This window comes from Peromyscus eremicus, chromosome 17 (assembly GCF_949786415.1).
Source record: "Peromyscus eremicus chromosome 17, PerEre_H2_v1, whole genome shotgun sequence".
NCBI classification, from domain to species: Eukaryota; Metazoa; Chordata; class Mammalia; order Rodentia; family Cricetidae; genus Peromyscus; species Peromyscus eremicus.
This window is the reverse complement of record NC_081433.1, coordinates 13,720,301-13,741,462: the sequence shown is the minus strand read 5'-3', so window position 1 is coordinate 13,741,462 and position 21,162 is coordinate 13,720,301. Positions and strand designations below refer to the sequence as shown.

The following is a 21,162-nucleotide window of genomic DNA, read 5'->3' as shown; positions in this document are numbered from 1 at the left end:
CTGGAGTCTGAGCCTTAACAACCTGTAGAACCACTGGAGACTCCAAGCTGCAGGGAGAACGGTCTGCTGATTTCTTTATTTTTCTTGGAATTACTTCCAAGCTGCATTAAGCACACCAAAGCTATAAGGTAACTCACTTGAGTGTATATTGCAGAGCATACTGGAGTCATTAAGCACATGCACTTTCTGTATGTGAAGAACAGTTTTCTGTATAGAAAATACATTTTGTGGTATATAAGCATAAGTGCTGCAGATAATATGCACATCATAGATAGTAATGACTTGATTTTCTTCCTACCCATTGTGTCTCTGTATGAACTTTTTCTAATATTGGAAAAAGTTGTCTCTATGGAGCTGAAAACAACCCAGGGCTCAGAAGGCTGAGGCACAATCCAGGCCTACTCATTGAAACTTCAACCCTTTTTAAAGAGACTGTGGCTCTCTGAAAAATTAAGATATTAGGACTCTATAAACCTGAAGCTCAAAGTTGTAGTTTTTCTTAACATGTAGGCATGTCTTTGAGAGTGAGTTGAATCTACATGAAGACAGAGTCAAAAGTCAAGAAAGAAATGTAGCAAGATTATCAGCACTGTGAACTTCCTTTATACTTTGTGTCTGAACCCTGGGATCATCCTTAAAATCATTAGTTTTTGGAGTCAGTATTTTTTAAATAAAAACTAAATTATTTATTCAATTGCAAAGGTTTCCTTGAAGGTTATGGTACTTGATATCCAGAGGACTCCTGACTGAGCCTTATAGCAAACACTAAAAGAATGCAAACACACAGGGAGCATAATGCAAGCAATTTATTGGGACAAAGGAGAAACACGAGGGCTGTGGTAATCAGAGGCCTCTCTCGGGCCTCAGATGGTCATCTTGTTGTTTCTGGTCTCCATGCTCAGCTGCAGCAGAACACATAGATTTTTCTACCCTTGGTGCAAATCCCACTGATGCGTTCTAGCATTTTGCAGGATCGGCTTTGACAGTAGCATGTCAAGAGATTTTTTGAGGCTGGAGATACAAAGAGAGAAACAGGAATCGAGTTTGAGGTCAGCAGGATGAGATAGCATACAGTCCTATGAAGATGTGTCATACAAGCATGGGTATGTTTTGTTGGCAACATTACAACCAGCAAGATGGTTAACTCAACACAAATTGAAATAATGTACCTGAGGAGTGTTGATAATATGCCAGACATCAGATCCATTCTGATGTATCTTTAATTTTTATGCTCCTTTTCTTACCATTTATATAATTGAATGAACTCTTACACTGATTTGAAGTTCTCTTAGGCAATAAAATTATTTTCCTCATACCTAAGACTACTTCTTTTGTTGTATAAGGATCTACTCAATATATTGCTCTACATCCTGGTAAAATTCCAAATTGTATTTTTAGAGCAAAAAACTAAAGGAAAAGAAAATGAAAGAAAAAAATTTTACTTCTGTCTCACTGTTAACGCTATGAATATGAAATAGAAGGAAGTAAGACAGAGTTATCAAGAGAGCCAGATTGCTTGTGACAGGATTCCAAGGCACATCTTCACCCCTCTCTCAGGAGACTCCAACCCACTATCATACTGGGCACCACCCCTCACCTGCATCTTGAAGAGGAGAGCCTTCCGGACCTCCAAAGGAGATGGACACATCCTGGTCCTCTACCCCTGAATGCTCCTCATTTTTAGTCTCTTCAGTAGCTTCTGGGAGAGGATGTCTGGGCAAGGAAGACAAGCTAGATAAGGGCAGTGAGGAGGACAATTGAGTTCATGGCTGAGAGTCACATTGAGGAAGGAAGCAGGAGCCCAGTGTGTGGGGAGTGAGGAGCCAGCCTGCATTTATAGGGCTGTCATGAGAAGGTGCAGAGACAGGCCCTGTTGTTAGAGAGGGCATGCGCTGATGGGAACTGGGAGAGATGGTTGCCCTCCAGATCCCTTTGATGTTCCTCTGTTCTCACAGCTGCCATCAAGATGTTGTTCTGTGTGTTAAGTGACAGCCCTCCCTTCCAGCTGATAATGATAATTATTCTTGTTTGTTTATTTGTTTTATTTGCCTGCTTGTTTTCTAAACAGAGAGAAAGAGAGAAGGCATCAAGTTGGAGTGGTAGAGAAGACCTGGGAGGATATTGTAGAGGGAATTCTGTGATCAGAGTATACTGTACAAAAAGAACAATTTCAATAAAAATTCAGAAACAAAGACAGAAATGTTGGTGTTGTGTCTACATGTCGACTGCAAGGAGAATCAAGTACTGAAAGCTGTGGCCCATCTTGGGGTTCCATACTGCGGTGAGCATCAGTCTGAATGTCTTCAAAGCACAGGGAACAATCTGGCATCCTGAGCACACAAATTGGTCAGGTCAAGATGAGAGGTAATAGTCCAGGATCAATTTTGGATCTTTGATGAAAAGACTTATGTCTTGGCTGAGGATGGAAAGAAGGTTGTGGCACAGAAGGGCAGAGAAGAAGCAGGAACAGCCCAGGAAGGTGTCACCAAAGTCACTTTGCGATCTCTGACTCATCAGTGCCAACTCTAGTCCTGTTTCCTCTGCACGTGCTGGGAGAATGCATGTGATCTTTATGTCAGAATGACAACATTCATGAAATGTTGCTGGAGAGAAAGAACTTGACTCAGGACATGATTTGGAAGGCATGCGTATATGCCAGGAAATCACTAATACAGAAATTCCAGGTTTACAAAAGTCAGTGGGAGCAATAGAGGATTTATGTACTATGGAATTAATGCTAGAGAAAATTATAAGCTTTCAAAACTTTTGTAAAACCTAGGAAACAATGCTAATTCATCAAATTTATGAAGAGCTGTTAATATTACACACTAACCAAAATGCAAAATGAGCAATAACAACAGTTTACCAGGAACTGCAAATTATTCTTTCTATGCAAATGGAGCACTAACTCATACAAAAATGCAAATGGCACTTCAGTGGAATGCCAATTTTTGCCTATCAACTTAGAAAATATATTTTTAAATTATCTAGCTGGGTAGTGGTGGCACATACCTTTAATTCTTTAATTCCAGCACTTAGAAGTCAGAGGCAGGTGATTTCTGTGAGTTGGAGACCAACCTGATCTACAAAGTGAGTTCCAGGACAACCAGGACTAAAAAGAGAAACCATATCTCAATACACCATATATATATGCAATGATTGTTCTCAGCCCAAAGACTGGAGGAATTCAATGAATCGCATCAAATCCCTATACATGCATGCGTAGTGGTATTTGCTCCACCCATGACCTTGGGCTATATGACCCAAAGGAGGTAGTGCTTCCTGCCATTGTATGTGACCTCTTACAAGGAGTTGGAGAAGGTTTTCATGCCCTTTTCCTTATTAGGTCCCTTGTCATCTTTACTGAGAGTTTCTTCCAGGGCTTGCAAACAAGCACCTAGGGTCTGTTCCAGTGAGTGAATCTCCTCTGTTGTAAGGAATTCCAGAGATTTCATGGAATCATGCAACCCTTCATGTTCTTCTGAAACACATGATTCCATAGAACATATTTTATCAGTTAACAATAATCTTGTTTCCTTATAAAGTATCTGAGTAGTGGCAACTTCACTCTAGAGAGTTATTGTTTTATCCATTAAGTATTCATATTTATTATCAATGAAATCAAATCTGGTTTTGACAAAACCCAACACCCCTTCATGATAAAGGTCTTGGAGAGATCAGGAACACAAGGAAACTACCTAAACATAATAAAGGCAATTTACAGCAAGCTGACAGCCAACATCAAAATAAATGGAGAGAAACTCCAAGCAATTCCACTAAAATAAGGAAAAAGACAAGGCTGTCTACTCTTCCCATATTTATTCAATGTAGTACTTGAAGTGCTAGCTAGAGCAATAAGACAACAAAAGGAGATCAAGTGGATACAATTTGGAAAGGAAGAAATCAAACTTTCACTATTTGCAGTCGATGTGATAGTACACATCAGTGACCCCAGGCATCTTTTATAACGGTTTCATTGCAGATTCTACTAGATAGCTCAGAAGAGTCCTGACTAAGCCATATAGAAGGCATCAAAGAAGCATAAAAACAAATTCTTTTTCTGCAAGGAAATTTATTGGAGAAGGAAAAACAATTGAGGCAAAGTACAAGAGCAGTGACAGATAATGAGATCTCAGAGCACATGGTGATCTTGTCTCTGGTCTCAGCGGCAGCAGAATACAGAGTGAACTGGAACTTTGCGGCAGATCCCAGAGACTTGTTAGGAACGTCTGCAACTATATTTTGTGCAGACACATTTCACCTTTCTTGCGGCTGAGGAAACAGAGAACATCAGGCATTAAGTAAGGTAACCAACAGTATGCAATAGTGTAAAATACTATGAAAGTGCATGATGGATGGTACAGAATAGGTTTGTTTGTGTTGGTGACATCACACCCAGCACCATGATCAACTTCAAACACTGGACAATAATACACTGAACAAGTGTTGATCACATGCACAACTTGACAGGCATTTCACTTTCCTTCACCTTTTTGTGTCTTCTTGAATCAACACATTCACACACTGGCATTTGATTCCTAAATCTATTATTTTATGCAAAGCAGATTTTTCTTTCTATAACAAATTTATCGAATGAATAGATAAAGGGCTAATCAATTGGTTCTATATTTTAAAATTATTCCACACATAAATTTTTAGATCAAAAAATTTAAAAAGAAAGAAAATCAATTACACTTTTTGACTCTTACTCTTACTTCTATGAATAAGATGGGGAAGGTCCTAGAGGATAAACAGAGATACTTACCTGAATCACACAGCTCTGGACAGGATTCCAGGGTACATCTTCACCTGTCTGTCAGGAGACTCCAACCCTCTATTGTACTGGGCACCACCACTCACCTGCATCTTGAAGAGCAGAGCCTACTGGGCCTCCAAAGGAGATGGACACATCCTGGTCCTCAACCCCTGGCTGATCCTCATTTTTAGTCTCCTCAGTTGCTTCAGGGAGAGAATCAGCCTGGGCCAGGTAGGCCAGCAGGACAAGGGCAGAGAGGAGGACAAGTGTCTTCATGGCTGAGAGTCACCTGGAGGAAGGGTGAGCAGGAGCCCAGTGTGTGGGGAGTGAGGAGCCAGCCTGCATTTATAGGCCTGTCATGAGAAGGAGCAGAGACAGGCCCTGTTGTTAGAGAAGGCATGCGCTGATGGGAACTGGGAGAGATGGTTGTCCTTTGATGTTTCTCTGTTCTCACAGCTGCCATCACGATGTTGGTCTGTGTGTTCAGTGACAGGCCTCCCTTCCAGCTGATAATGATGAAGGGCCTTGCTATCTTCTCCTGTTTCCCATCTGCTTGAGTATTTACCTTTCTGTGGCCAGGAAAGAAAAGAGTCAGGCATTTTATAAGTTAGTAAACTCATGGAACAAGGGTTTTTGTGTTCTGAAGTTGGAACCTGCTGTTCTCAGAAAGTGTGGACCCTGGACCAGACCTGAATCCCTGTGGCTTGAACAGTCAGTTCTTTGAGTGATGCTGGGGTATTATTACCCTCATGAGGAAGAATTTGTGAATCTCTTCCTTTGGGGCCACAACACAGAAAGTTTGATGGCCCTGGTGAATTGATCTCAAGAGGAGATGAGGGACAGAGATGGTCATAATGGGGCCAGAGCAGGTTGTTGTGAAGAAGCCTGTGTGACCAGCACACATCTCATGAGTACATTGCAGGTGCCTCTTCGCACTTTGGGAGCCAACAAATGATGTGCTGTGGCTCATGTCTCAGATTCTGCATTTTCTTTAACTTTTAGAAATTGTGATATTACCTAAAAGAAATAACACTCAAAATATAGAGATGGTGATGTGTTTTGTCGCAATTCCAAAAAGTGCTTCTACACCAAGAAGTCACTGGCGTTCATATATAAACACTGTACTGTACATATTTTTATTTATTTTCCCTCAGTATGTATATGCCAAAAGATACAGAACATTCTTCTAATTTCAGTCAGCATGTAATGTCCCAGTGTTATAAGTGTTAAAATAATTTTAGTCACAGCTGTGTGCGATGACTAGCAAAGCAGTAAGAATACTATTTTACATTCATATATTTAAATATTATACATATATATATATATTTCATATTGCCTAATGGGATTGCCTATCAGTCAAAAAGCATGTCTTATACTTCAGACACATCCCTCACTGTCTTCTTGAACTTCACAGCGTTGGCCTCAGTAGCACTCACTAAGTTTTCATACCTGAAAGACCAACGTGCTCATTTGAATGATTTATTTTATTGTGTTTTCATTTTCCGTTCTTCCTGCCTGTGTTCAGCACAGAATTTGTCATTGACGTCCCAGAGTATTTCAAACCATTAAAATATAACCTTTAAGAAGAATGCCCCCTTTAAGTAAGGCAATCAAGTTCTGATTTGTACCGTAGTTTCCCTTTTCTTGTTACTTTATATTCTCTCTTTTGTTTCTTCCCGAATGCTGGTGGCAGCAGCTGTCTCACTTGAAGAAAGACATCTATCTGCTCATGTGGACACCAGAGAAGGTAGAGACCAGAATCCTCCATCTGCGAAGTCATCCTACTTTTGGATTTGCTGAGCCTTGTGGGGAAAAAGATCTTTCCTTTGTGAGTTTACACTCTGCTGGAGATTTTGTGATCTTTGTGGAGGTTGATACCTGTACTATGATGCTTTTCTCATATTTCCTAGTCCCAATGAAACAGGTAAAATTGTTATTTCAGTATCATCCTTGTTTACCTTTTTCTCATGAATCCATGGCAGAAGTGCACATGCCCAAGGAGTGTGTGCACCACGTGTATTCGGTCAAATGCTCCATTGAGGGAGGGGTTGGCACATTCATTTTACTCCTTTAAAAATATTTGCTTATTTTTATTTTGGAAGTATCAGTTATTTGCCAGCATGTATGTGTGTTGTGCTTGTTGCCTGTGGAGAAGAGAATAGATAGCCAAATCCCCCAGAACTGGAGTTACAGAAAGCTGTGAGAGCTGCCATGTGGGTGTTGGAACAGAACCTTGGTTCTCTGCAAGAGCACCAAATGCTCTTAACCACTGAGCCATCCCTACAGACCTACATTTTCTCTAGTTAACCTTTAGCTGTTGTTCAGAAATTCTGGAAATTTTCTTTTTAACATGTTACAGATCTTAAAGATTATCATCTTTCTTTGTCTTTTTTTATTTGCTGTGCCAAACTAGATTTAATTCAGTATTTAATAACATTTCTGAGTTTTCTTTCTTTTAACTTAAATTTGGAAAACTCAAACTTGTGTGTCTTAGTGATTTTTGGCTTTAGCAAAATTCCTGTCATATCCTGTGATTGAGACAGATGTCTTTCTTACTCACTGCCACAACTGAGGAAGTTTCATCTTCCCAGGAAGGGTTTTCATGATTATTAATATTCTGGCATATAATATCACCTATGGATGCCCAACAAGCAGTTAGAAAGTAGAGCTGTGGATGGAGTTGGTGGGTCAGAGACATTGAAGTGATGTTGGAGAAATGAAGGAACTCTTCATAGTTCATTGTTGTTTCTCCTACGTTTCATTGTATTAAATCATATCCAAGTACAATCACTTATTCAAAGAGTGCCGCTAAAGAATGGAAGTTACCTCCACTGGCCTCTGAAAGTTCAAATCTTGTAGCTGACCCACTTGTGCTCATGGGGGACTCTTCCTCTTCCTTCCTCACAGGCACGCAGACTCTACTGACCTGCAGGAGGTACTGGGTAGGAGGGGTCACAGTCATGAGGGCTCTAAGATTGGTGGGGCTGTAATCACTCCTGCACTTGTTTTATGTCACAAACCAGTGTGTAATATGTCAACAGAACTCCAAATTACCCTTATTATTCAGCTCTATTTAAATACCATTGATTATATGTGTATGATTTTTTATTTGATAACTGGCAAAAACCTCTTCTTCAGGCATTTCTAGAGAGAGTAGGATATTTATTAGTGATTTCACTTCAAATCCCAGAGGAAGGAATTTGCAGAGGTAGAGACCAAGGAGAAGCTGTGGAAGGACCATCTACCAACAACTGTCTTCCAACTTTGAGCCACTGTCAGGTTCTAACCAAGGAAAACAAATAATTCCACTGAATGACAGAAGTTAGCACTCTAAAATATAGACGTTAAGGTGGAACATTGGCGAGTGGTGAAGTACAAGGGATTTGGCCACAGCCCTGTTACCGAATCTTTAGTGCCTTTGAGTAAGGCAATTAACATCTTCAAAGCTCCTTTACAAAGTCATAAAATACTTGACAATAAGAACAGGTACTTAACTGATTTGTTGTGAAAACCTATTATTGAAATAAATAAATAGATCTTAGCAATCGATAAATGTAAGCTAATATAAATACACAGCATATAATATATACTTTGAGAATGCTACCTGGCATCATAAGTTTCAATTTATCATGATTTCTAAGAAGTCACGCAAAGCTGTCTTGACTCTACAATAAATGAAAATTTAGTATTCTCACCTATGTAAGAAGTTAAGTTCAATAGCATTTAAATGTCTTATCCAATAGTTAATAATTTATATTTGTTAAACGAGTAAGGATCATATTTTCTAGTTTCAAATACCTCAAGTACTTTATGGCATTACTAATCTCATTGTTAAAGAGAAATCACACAAAATAAGCAGTTTTTTCAAGTTAAAGTCAAAGAAGTTAAGTATAACTATAGAAGAGTGAGATATCGAGTCTCCCTTGAGGATGGATGAAACTTGGATGATCTCAGAAGTGAAGTGTAATAGAAATGATAATGGTGGTGGGAAGAAGAAAAACAGGGAAAGCCCAACAGAGTAATGTGCAGATATTTTTGGCCAGAAGACCGTGATGTTAGAACGGTTAATCTAAAGGTAAGCTAAGCTTCATATTAGGTTGAGGAGTTTCCTGAGACCATGGGGACAAACCTCCCTGTTCTAAAGATGAGTGTTCAGGAACCAGTGAATTCTAGTAGAATTTTAATTCTGAAATCTATACAGGACTTCTGATTCCAGTCCCAGTTTACACACTTTTCCCAGTGTTTCCATGTTCTACAAGGAGTCCAGAGTCACAGTAGCAAGATATAACTTGGGCTTGCCCCAGAGTTGCCTGGTATGAGCCAGTAAACATGTCTTGCCCATTAGAAATTTCTGTGATGAGTGGGATATTTTGAAATATCTTGGATGGTTTTTTTATGGTACCATAGGTTGCTTACTGATATTTCTTCAGAGGATCATTGTAGTGATAAATGATGGCATCTGGCCCAGTTGGTGGACATGTTGATAATGCCATTTTGATAAAGAAGATGTAATTCCAATAGGGACATGTCTTCTGAGCATCACAAACTATAGTAATTCTCGATTAGGATATAAACTGGCAGTTCTTCGATGTTTGTCCAAGACCAAATGAAGTTAACTGTTTAGACTCTTTAGGATTTGGCTAAACTAAGGGACCCATCTGTGGGACAAAGTATGTTTTGTGTAACTGAACCTCAGGAGTATACCAGGCTTTATCACCAAACAGCTCCCAAATCATAACATAGAGACTTCTTCTTCTTCTTTTTTTAATGCCAAATGCCATTTATTGAAGGAGGGAGGAGGTCTTAAATACAGACTTACAGCACAATGGGAGAACCCCAGAGGGCAGAAGTTCGCTACCAATGTTTTACAATCTTGCATCTAAGCTGTTAATGCCCAATATGCATGATGCACAGACAAGGCACTTTCCTTAAGCACTCAGGAGGGTGAAACCGGCATGGAATTAGCATAGGGAGGATGTCAAGGGCAAGGTCAGCAAGCAAAACAACAGTTACCCAAAACGGGGGCCAGGGCCCTACAGGTCCCCCTTTTACTAAAAAATGAGCTTCTGACTTAGGTTGTATGGGATGTCAGCAGGTCACCTTACCCGTCATGGAAACACCTGCCCAGGCCACACAGCTGCTCTGTCTCCCAGCATTCTCCTTTCCTTTTCCATTTTCACTCTTGTTCTTCTCCCTTTTCATTCTTCTTGCCCTCATTCTTCTTGAGCCAAGACTTCTCCTTCTACTTATTCTTTCTGCCCACCAGCCCCACCTATTCATCTTCTCTGCATAGCTATTGACCATTCAGCTCCTTATTAGACCAATCAGGTGCCTTAGGCAGGCAAAGTGAATCAAATGCAGCACATCTTCACGTAATTAAACACATATCCTTACATTGTTAGAAAAATATAGCACAAACAAATGTAATACACCTTATACTGTTAGTATAATATTCAGTAACATAAACAAATATAACACATTTTGCCTCATTAAAGTAAAATTTGAAAACATGGGGGAGAGTCTGACTCATGAAAATTTATGGGGTTAATGAGTAAGAATGATAATTCTGTTTATTAATGATGTCAAAACTTAAAGAAAAAATAAATTTAAATGATAACTCTGCCCTGTCATAGTTTATTAATGATGACTAAAAGTTGAGCAAAAGGAAGTGAAATATATGTCCAAAAACAAAAATGATATGAGTTGTGTTTTTGGAAAGTCATGAATGTATCCCTGCTTACTAAATTCTGTATAAATAAATGTATACATTCTGGTTGCTAGTCAGTCAGGCTGCACGATTCCCCCAACCACCTAGGAAACCCAAGGCCATGAGGACATTCATTCTCCTCACTGCTGCTCTCCTACTGGTCCTCAAGACCCAGGCAGAACCTCTCCAAGGAAGAGCTGAGGAGGTTCTAGACCAGAAACAGCAGGGGGAGGATGACCAGAATATGTCCATCTTGGTATCACTGATCTTGAAGATGCATGTGAGAGATGTCAGCATGTTGGAGATAGGAGCAAAGGGAAGGGATGGAGATAAGCTCTGAAATCAGGTCAGCTAGATGACTTAATTACTTCTTTATTTTCTCATTCAACAATAGGAGCCAAATAAATCAAATTCTTTGTGCTAAGATTTTTGTTCCAATTTGTGCTTGTGACTATCAATGGGTTTAATACATAAAGACATTAATAGCTAGTTTTTTTCTAGCTCTAAATGGCTAGACTTGGTCACAGGGAGAATATTTTATTGTGTCTATTATATTTTAGGAACTGGAAGTATGTGTTTAGATATTTATTGTGATGGTAGAATCACACAAGAGAAAAAAAAACAAATGAAACTAAGACAAATTTGTATTGGTTTTTAGTTTTGTGCAGGTCTGATGTTTAATTCGTATTGATTGTGATTTCTCAGGCTGCTGTCAGTAATGGTGAATGTGGAAGACCCACATTACCTAACACATATCGTGCCCATGATCACATTCACCCTGCTGACCCAGGCACTGAGAGTTCTTATGGTCCCTGTCACCCCAGATGTGAGGTCAGGCTTGACCTGCTATTGCAGATTAAGAGGCTGCGGTTTTCTACAATGCCTTGCTGGGTCCTGCAAGTACCAAAACTTCATCTATAGCCTCTGCTACCACTGACCACTAATAACAAGAAGAATATGTTTGTCATGTGAGTTGAGAACCTGAAGGATATTATTTGTCCCACACTGTGTTTTTGAATTTCTTCCTCTTTTATATCTAAATAAAGTCCTTGCACAGCAAGTTCCCTGTGTGTGTGTGTGTGTGTGTGTGTGTGTGTGTGTGCGCGCGCGCGTGCGCGCTTGTCTGGTTTCTCCAAGCAAGACTCTGAGAAAGGAGTACCAGAATGCTATAAAGAAATTCCTGTCTCTGGTGTGTAGGAATATCAAGGCTGTCACACAGGCTTCTGGTGAATGATAAAAAGGTCAAAGCTGTTGTAATCATTCTCACTTCTCATCTCATAACTTGACTCATTTAGATCAGAACCACTCTCAAAGTCATTGGCAATGTGGGAGGTTGAAAACAACACAACTATCGTCATGTTTCCACACTCTCAATGACCTAACTTCTCAAAGAAGACAACATCCTCATTCCAAACATTAGGATTTGACCAAACAGGCCAACATCATATATCTGCCCATAAAGCCCTAGATTTGTATCATCTCCACAGACATAACTGTAAGTAGCATTAAGAAAGGTTAGTACATGCTACAACCCATAGCCCCAGAGAGGCTAGGTAACAAGGAGGGTTCAAAGAGGGATGCATGAATTTTCCTTGGAAGGGGAAATAGAAGAGATCTCCTGGGTAAACTGGGGGTGAGTGGGGATGGAAACATGAGGGCTCAGGGACAGGATAGAAGGAGAGAGTAATGAGAGAGATATCTTGATGGGAAGGGGTGCATTTTGGGGCCACGTAGAAACCTGATGCAAGGAAACTCCCAAAAATCTACAAGGATGACCCCAGCAAAGACTCCTAGCAATAGCAGATAGGTAGTGTGAACCCAGCGTCTCTTATAATCAGATTGGTGACTACCCTAATTGTATTCAGAGAGACTTCATCCAGTAACTGATGGAAGCAGATGCAGAGATACACAGCCAAGCACTGGGCCAAGGTCCTGGAGTCTTGTTGAAAAGAGGGAAGAAGGATTATATGAGCCGGGGGGGGGGGGGGGTCAAGATTATCACTAGGGAACCCATAAAAACAACTAACCTGGATTCATAGGCATTCCCAGACACTAGACTGACAGCTAAGTGCCCACATGGGACCCATCTATGCCTTTAACATATGTGTGACAGTTGTAGAGCTTAGTCTTCTTGTAGGACTCCTGGCAGTGGGAATGGGGCCTGTTCCTGACACTTTGTCAGGCTTTTGGGAAGCTTTTCCTCATACTGAGTTGCCTTAGCAAGCCTTAATATGAGGAGGGGTGGAGCTTCTCCTATCTCAACTTGATATGTCATGCTTTGTTAATAGCCATGGGAGCCCTGTCCCTTTCTGACAGAAACAGAGGAGTGGATTGGGGGGTGGGGGTGGGCAGAAAGGAGGTGGGAGAGGGGATGGGAGGAGAGAAGGGAGTAGAAACTGCAGTCAGGATGTAAAAAATAAATGAATGAATGAATGAATGAATGAATAAATAAATAAATTTAATTAATAAAATTTTTTTAAAAGGAAATGTTCTAGATCCATCCATTTGTCTGCAAACCTCATGATGTCATTGTTTTTCTCTGCTGAGTAGTATTCCATTGTGTATATGTACCACATTTTGTTTATCCATTCTTCAGTTGAAGGACATCTAGGTTGTTTCCATGTTCTGGCTATTACAAACAATGCTGATGTGAACAAGCGCTCTTGTGATGTGGTTGAGCATTCCTTGGGTATATGCCCAAGAGTGGTATAGCTGAATCTTGGGGGAGATGGATTCCCAATTTTCTATGAAAGCGCCATATTGATTTCCAAAGTGGTTGTACAAGCTTGCATTCCCACTGGCAGTGGAGGAGAGTTCCCCTAGCTCCACATCCTCTCCACCATATGGTGTCTTCAGTGTTTTTGATCTTAGCCATTCTGACAGGCGTAAGGTGGTATCTCAGAGTTGTTTTGATTTGCATTTCCCTGATGATTAGGGATGTTGAGCAATTCCTTAAATGTCTTTCAGCCATTTGAGTTTCCTTTGTTGAGAATTCTCTGTTTAGTTTTATAGCCCATTTCTTAATTGGACTGTTGGGCATTTTGACGTCTAATTTCTTGAGTTCCTTATATATTCTGGATATCAGTCCTCTGTCAGATGTGGGGTTGGTGAAGATCTTTTCCCATTCTGTAGGCTGTCGCTTTGCCTTGTTGACGGTATCCTTTGCTCTACAAAAGCTTCTCAGTTTCAAGAGGTCCCATTGATTGATTGTTTCTCTCAGTGTCTGAGCTACTGGTGTTTTATTTAGGAAGTGATCTCCCATGCCAATGCGTTCAAGACTACTTCCAACTTTCTCTTCTAGCAGGTTCAGAGTAGCTGGATTTATGTTGAGATACAGCTCGAACTGACCTAATCTGGTGATGGGATGGCCAAACACCCTAATCGTCATGCTAGAAACCCCATCCAACTACTGAGATATCTGAATGCAGAGATCCATGGCTAGGCCCCGGGTGGATCTCTGGGATACCAATTAAGGAGAATGAGGAGGGTTTGTATGAGCGAGACTTGTTGAGACCAAGGTTGGATAAAGCACAGGGACAAATAGCCAAACAAATGGATACACATGAACTATGAACCAATGGCTGAGGGGTCACCAACTGGATCAGGCCCTCTGAATGGATGAGACAATTGATTGGCTTGATCTGTTTGGGAGGCATCCAGGCGCTGGGACCGGGTCCTGTGCTCATTGCATGAGTTGGCTGTTTGAAACCTGGGGCCTATGCAGGATCGCTTGGCTCGGCCTGGGAGGAGGGGACTGGACCTACCCGGACTGAGTCTACCAGGTTGATCTCAGTCCTCGGGGGAGGCTTTGCCCTGGAGGAGATGGGAATGGGGGATGGGTTGGGGGGAAGGTGAGGGGGGGCCATAGGGGGGAGAACAAGGGAATCTGTGGCTCATATGTAGAACTGAATTGTATTGCAAAATAAAAATACAAATTAAAAAAAAAAAAAAGGAAATGTGAGCCACAAAGGTACTAAATAGGAAGCTAAGCAGGAAGTTCCACCCAGATCTGCTCATCACTAGAACAATCTGCCCATATCTGGTAAAGCTGGATTTGTTATAAGTAGGTTCAGCTTTGAAAAACACACAATCAATGTGCTCAGGTCCTTATCTATATCCTAAGATATCTAGGTGTAGGTATCTTAAGATGCCTTTATCTATACTTCTCCATTTGTGTTGAGCTGTTGGAAAATGTGACTGATCTCACTTATATGTAGGATATGCCAGACCAGAGAGGTACAGCAGGAGGGATCAGGTGCCAGAGAACAGTATTCTCAGTCACCACACCAGCTCAGGCCTCCTGTACAGGTGCCTAGATCGTGAACCAAGTATGGTGGACTGCAGAAGAACTGTAGTCCTTGAGCCTCCAATCCTTCACAACCATCTGCCAAATTTTTCAAACAACTTAAACATAAATGTGTGAGAATGCTTCCAAGCTTATTCTTTTCCCTTTTTAGAAGCCAATTTAAGGTACTAGTTTAATTCTAGAAAATTAAAAAGAGATTCCCAAGCTTTCCAAAATCTGAAGTGATAACAAGGAGTCATGATTGCTTTTGTGAACTCGCACCCTCACTGATGCTCAGAAGATCTCTTAATTCATGGATTCCAGACTCTTTTACAGAGTCTCTTTTTCTCTTCTTGGAATGTTTGTTTTGGAACTGAGATGGTAATGTTAAGTGTTCAGCAGGCTGGTGCTTGAGCACACAGCTCTGAGTGGCCTCTGAAGACTCTCTGAGAAAAGAAGAGCCTTTGGGACAGCTGTGCCACCTGCTGGCCACTGCCCTGCCATCTGTCCACTTCTCTATGGGAGCTGGTCCTCCTTTACTGGAATGGTGTGATTCTTGGTCAGTGTCTCATGAAGAAAGACATTTCAACATGGAAGCACACGGGAGCAGCTGAGCATAGACAGGCAGACCTGGGTCTCAACAGGCTGCATTTCAGTGCATGGTCCTAGATGACTGGCTATGAAACTGGTTAGCTGTGGGTGCAAGGCTGGGGTGAAGAGTCAAACACAGATCAGAGATAAGACATCCTTGTCTGTCATCCCAGAGTCTCCTCTTCTGCCTGATAACATTTGAAGGCAGGGGAGGGATTATTATCTTGTTCTTATTTGGTCACTAAAATATGGATCTGAAAAAAAAACGCATTTTTCAAAATAGGGTTATATTTTAGTGTTTCCATATGTGTAAGGGGAAGGCATGGAAATGTGGACGGTAACCACACAAAGCTCCCTTATTTCCCATGAACCCTTTGATGTTCTTCTGATCTGGGATTTTGCTTATACCACATGTTGCCTCTATTTGATGGCTGACTATGGTTACTTGATGAGCTATGAAAAATAATGATAAGCCTTCTTGATACGCAGCTGCTTAAATATTTATCAACAGTCATGTGTATTGTTCTCCGTTGTAATCTATTGCTTTTAGAACAGCCCAGGAACATTCATTAATTCTCAAAATATATCACCCAGTTCCATTAATAAATGTCCCTGCAATTTAAAGAAACACTTCCAAGAATGGCTATAATTTCCAAATGTTTTGACTCTGCAGTAATGTCAGCTATGGCCTTTGAGAAAGAGCTTCTATACCCAGTGTGGAAGCTTCAGTCCTGATTCCTTGTGACCCAGGTATGTGTGTTTTCTCAAAACAAGTCTCATTCAATCACAACTAATGTCAGGCCTGGTGTCACTGGCCTGTGACTCCAGCAGCAGGGAGAAGCAGGCAGAAAGAGAGTGATACCCATGCCACACAGGGCTGTACAGTCAGACCCTGTCTCACGATGAACAAACATGTACACAACAAAGCTGAAAACACTAATGATGATTATGAACACGTGTTTCTTTTATTCATTGCCAATCAGAAGGCTTGAACACTCTCTTGTTCTCTCCAAGATTTCATAGTCAGGTATCAGTTCTAAGATTCTACTTCACTCCAAATTGAATGTTATACATGGCATGAGGTAGAATTCAGTTGTATTTTATTGCTTGTGACTACTTAGGTGCTCTTGACATCTTTTGATTAAAGTGACTTCCTCAGCTCTCACTAAAAGGACGATGGTGTCCTAGAAGAACGTCAGTTATCAGTATGTATGGAAATGTCATAATAAGACCCATCACTTTGTATGCTTACAAAAACAAAACAATGCACCATAAGCCCATTCCCTTTAAATATCTGGACTTATCTTCATGCCCCACTGTCCACTGTATACACCAGTGCTTTAGAGGGGCTTTTGAAAAAGATCACTGTGTCTAACCAAGTCTATTTTTTTTTCTATTCTGGGTGTCCTACAACCATATGTAAGTTTAAGAATGCCTATAGAGCTCCACAAAGAAAGTCCCAGGGAATGATGGCTTTACTTGTCAAATTCTACAAGATGCTTAAAAAAGAATTAATATCATTTTTTTCTATACTGTTTCAAAATACTGAAGGGAAGGGAAACTTTTTTTTCCTTCTACAAATATTAATGAGAAAATATTGACTCAGACAATAGGAAATGATAACGATATCCTTATCATCATGCTCTTCGGCAAGCAGACACTAAACAGAGAACAATGTTCTGGAAGCTATGAGGACACAGGAACATCAAGGGGACTTTGAGGGGGAAAGTTCCTCCTTTCCTCATCAATGCTCCCTTTCTCTATCTGCAAAGCCCATCTCTGAGCTGTCTCATAACAGACCTATAAATATAGAATGAATCCTCATGCCACACACACTTGCTTCCTGCTCATCCATCCTCCAGGTGACTCTCAACCATGAAGACACTTGTCCTTATCACCACTCTTCTGCTGGTCCTCCAAGCCCAGGCTGAGCCTCTCCTGGGAGCAGCTGAGGAAGCCCCTGACCAGATGCAGCCATCAGAAGAGGACCAGGCGATGTCCTTCTCCTTTGGAGGCCTTGAAAGCTCTGTTCTTCAAGAAGCAGGTGAACACATCTACGTATTGGAGGATTAGAGTCAAAGTAAAAGTATGGACATAAGGGTGTGAATGAGGTCTGGAAAGGTCCACATTGCTTGCAGGCTTTTAATTAACTTCTCTGGGCTTGAACTTTCCCCCTAAAAGTTGACTGAATTAAAAGTTAATTGAAGATTGAAAAGCCAGAGACAAATGCATTTAAGAGATGCTCTTCCTCTGAAGACTTCTAAGTTCTGTCTCCAACCCACCAAGCTTAAGACATGGACAGACCTAAATGTTTTCTGAATAAAAACAGGTCAAGTTAGCTAAAGAGAGCATGTTTTACTTATAGAGGATAATTTTGAATCTGTACCTGGGATGATAATGTGTTCAATGTATGCATGGGTGGTCAGGGGTACAAAGAAGTAAAGACTATTGAGCAAAGTTTCAAATTTCAAGTGACCAACACTTGCTGTGTGCATTGACGTCTTTTGAAAGAATTGCTAATGCATCTGGGTCTAAGGAAATCACATGTCATGGCCATTTGAATCAGCACAAAATATCTCAATTCTCTTTATCATCCCTGTGTGACCCAGCACTCAGTGTCTCATGTTGTCTGTATCACCAGGTCTGCCAAGGAACCGGCGGTGCTCCTGCCGATCCCGCTGTGCTCGTCCTCAACATGTAAAAGGCACCTGTTCAAGACCACCTAGAACGTTCCTACTATGCTGTCCTTGAGCATCAAGATCAGAGATAAAACAAGGATACCATGCTCTTCAAGAACTGGGAACCAACTGCCAATGTCCTTGTACTTGTTCTTGATTTTCTTTATTTGAAATAAATTCACTGCAGCCAGCTCTCTGTGTTCATCTTCTTGGTACTTGCTATTAGACTCATTGAGAGCTCCCAGGGAACCCAATACTAGAATCTTTAATGAAACCCCTTTAAACAAAATCCTGCATGTCAATACTAGAAATGTCAAGAATTAACACAAGCTTGAGAATTATACTCTTAGGAGAGCTTAAGAGCACTTCTGATTTGTGTGTGTGTGTGTGTGTGTGTGTGTGTGTGTGTGTGTGTGTGTGTTTCTTGGCTCCCAACTCTGCCTTCACTTACATTTTTGTCATTCTCAAAGACAGTTCTCTGCTAGCCACATTTAAACAGTTATAGCATGTCACTTCTCAAGAGTGCCACCACATTCTTACCTAAAATGTTGGAGTTTTATTAAAAAAGACCCCAAAAAAAATCAGTCTTTTAGGACTTGAGATTGTATTGGCTCCATTTAAGACAACATTAGCAAGCATACTACTAAAGATCCTCAGAAAGCAAACAAAAAAACCTTATAACACATGTAAGTCTGTCTATAAAGATGCACATACAGTTTCGATGAAATTTTCTCATCTGAGCTGACAATTCTCCCTCCAAGAACAAACAACCATCTACCAAGAAATCCAACACCAGACATGAGAAACCCTCTTTTGGTCATCAGGGTTGTCAAACAGAATACTAAAACAGCACAGTCTGTTGCCTTCTAGAGGTGGCACTAAGTTCCCTGTTACTGAAGACACCATGTACTTCAGATGCATGTCTCAGAGGTCCCTGTCGCAGAACTGACCTGAAAGTCTCCTCCTTGAGGACTACCTCATGGTGCCTTCTGGTACCATGTCAGCTTCCAGAGGAGGGAAGCAACCAATCTACCATAGCAATCCTACCCTGCTATGAAGTCTATGAAGCACAAAAACAACCCAAAGGATGCATTAGTGGCATGTATCCTTTGCGATAAACATCAGATCTCTGATTAATTGAACTTGGGAACTGCTCAACAAGACAGAAATAATACCTGGTATTAGAAATCTAGTTAACTACCCCGGGCTAGGGCTGTCATGCATCTTAGAGAAGAACTTACATTCACCATCTTACTAAGCCAGTATACTCCCTAACTACATTCTAAATATTTGTCCATATACCCACAGATAAGTGTACTCCTTACTCCTTATCAAGGAAACATCTCTTTGCAACCAAGGAAGACCATTACAGAAAACCACAGCCAATCAAAATGTAGAGTTCAGTCCCAGTGGATACATCTACAACACAACTGGCACACCTAAGGCTCAAGGGCAGAAAGATTGGAAGAGCCAGATGATCAGAGAGTTTGCTCTATATATTGTGTCTCCAAAGAATGTCAGAAGACACACCCATAAAGTCTCTTCAACCTGACTTCCTGAGCATGAGCTGAACAAGAACAACAACAGATATGCTGAAGTGGATGGGGGAAAGCCCAGGAGGCCTCAGCCCTACATAGGGAACTACAGGCAACTAAAGAATATATAAGTGGTAGACATAGACTTCACTGGGGAGAGCACAGCAATTATTTATCCCATACTGAATGATCACCACTGAAAACATCATGCAAGTAACATACGCACAGAGCAAGATGTATTTACATGTTTAGGAATATATGTATGAACATATGTGTATGTGACAACAATTAATGAAAACAGAGGCCATACATTTTAAAGAGAGAAAGGAGGCATATCTTGGGATGAGTTAGAGGGAGGAAAATATGATGTATATATATTTTAATCTAAAAAGATAAAAGAATTTTGAAGTGATTATTTCAGAGATGATAGTTATATAAATTAAGCTGGTTGTGGTGATCACTTCACAGTGTATACATGTACCAAATCATTATGTTTTCTATATTACATTACATTTTTATCAATTATATCACAAAAAAACTAGGGGGAAAATGAATTCAATAGTATGTTATGAGACATAGGCATTTATATTTTCCATTTGAAGAATAAAATAATCAATATAATATTTACCAAAGATAGACTTAACATTGAATAATCTATGTTGCTGATTAAATGCATAAACACTCAAAAAGCAAAAAAATGAAATGACAATAAAGGAGAATAAATGGGTTATTATTAATAGTAAATGAATACAACAAAAGGCCTAAGACTCCCTATCCTATGGTGTATATATCATAGGATATATTTATATGATATGTATCATATAGACACATGAATTCTTCATAAGCCACATCCTCTAAAACTTCATTTCACATATGTACAATTTGTGGCCAACAGCCTTGTTTGACAAAGAGGCACATTCCACATTTAAGAGCGTTCTGACCCTTGGCTCACTGAGGACATCAGAAAACAGTCTATATGATGGGATTTTCTAGCCCAAGAATGATGAATGTGCCACTTCTCAAGATGTATGGACCTGTTATGCAGCCTATCTGAGAGAGAACCATTCTCTGTTTCTAAGAGCACCCTGACCCTTAGCACACTAAGGACCGAGGAAAATGTTCTGGACTACAGATGCTTCCTCCTCTAGAACACGGGAATGTGCTATTTCTTAAGAGGTAAAGGCTTGTTGTGTTCCCATATATGCTTCTATCTGCACTTCCTTGTCTTCGTCCCTCCTGGTGATGTACTCAGCAAAACCTATTTCTTATACACATGGTCTAATGACTGTGTAGGAGTTCTTAAGACAAACTCAGCACAAGGGTTCTGTGGGTCCCCAACTTCCCCTGCTGAAGATTCATTTTGTAGATTTGATCCTTGTTTTATGGACTGAGCTCTAATATCCAGAGCAACAGTTCATCTCCCAGTACCTGAAATATAGTAATACAAGTTTTCAACTGCATAATGCAGTGTGTGCTCTCCTGGGTTGCCTAATGGCTGAGACCCTGATATCTTGTGCACAGTGAAGCTTTGGAGAGACACCCCAAAAGAAAAAAGACATGGAGACATTCTCCAGTCAACCAAGGTTTGTTGATGATGGTGGGTGTAGAGA

The 21,162-nt window shown here is 40.5% G+C and overlaps 1 protein-coding gene across 1 annotated transcript; it reads right to left on the bottom strand.

Annotated features, from left to right (window-relative positions):
- Nucleotides 1-898: 898 nt before the first annotated feature.
- LOC131894689 (alpha-defensin 23-like) lies at nt 899-5,032 on the bottom strand. The gene is made up of 2 exons (XM_059244996.1): nt 4,861-5,032; nt 899-1,011 (listed from the first exon to the last, which is right to left on the bottom strand). The coding sequence occupies exons 1-2, from the start codon at nt 5,030-5,032 to the stop codon at nt 899-901; spliced, it is 285 nt and encodes a 94-aa protein (XP_059100979.1).
- Nucleotides 5,033-21,162: the final 16,130 nt, after the last annotated feature.

Coding starts and splice junctions, on each gene's coding strand:
- LOC131894689 (XM_059244996.1), bottom strand. CDS start 5,032: ATGAAGACACTTGTCCTCCTCTCTGCCCTTGTCCTGCTGGCCTACCTG. Junction 1,012..4,860: donor CTCTGCTCTTCAAGATGCAG/GTGAGTGGTGGT, acceptor TTGTATCTCCAG/CCTCAAAAAATCTCTTGACA.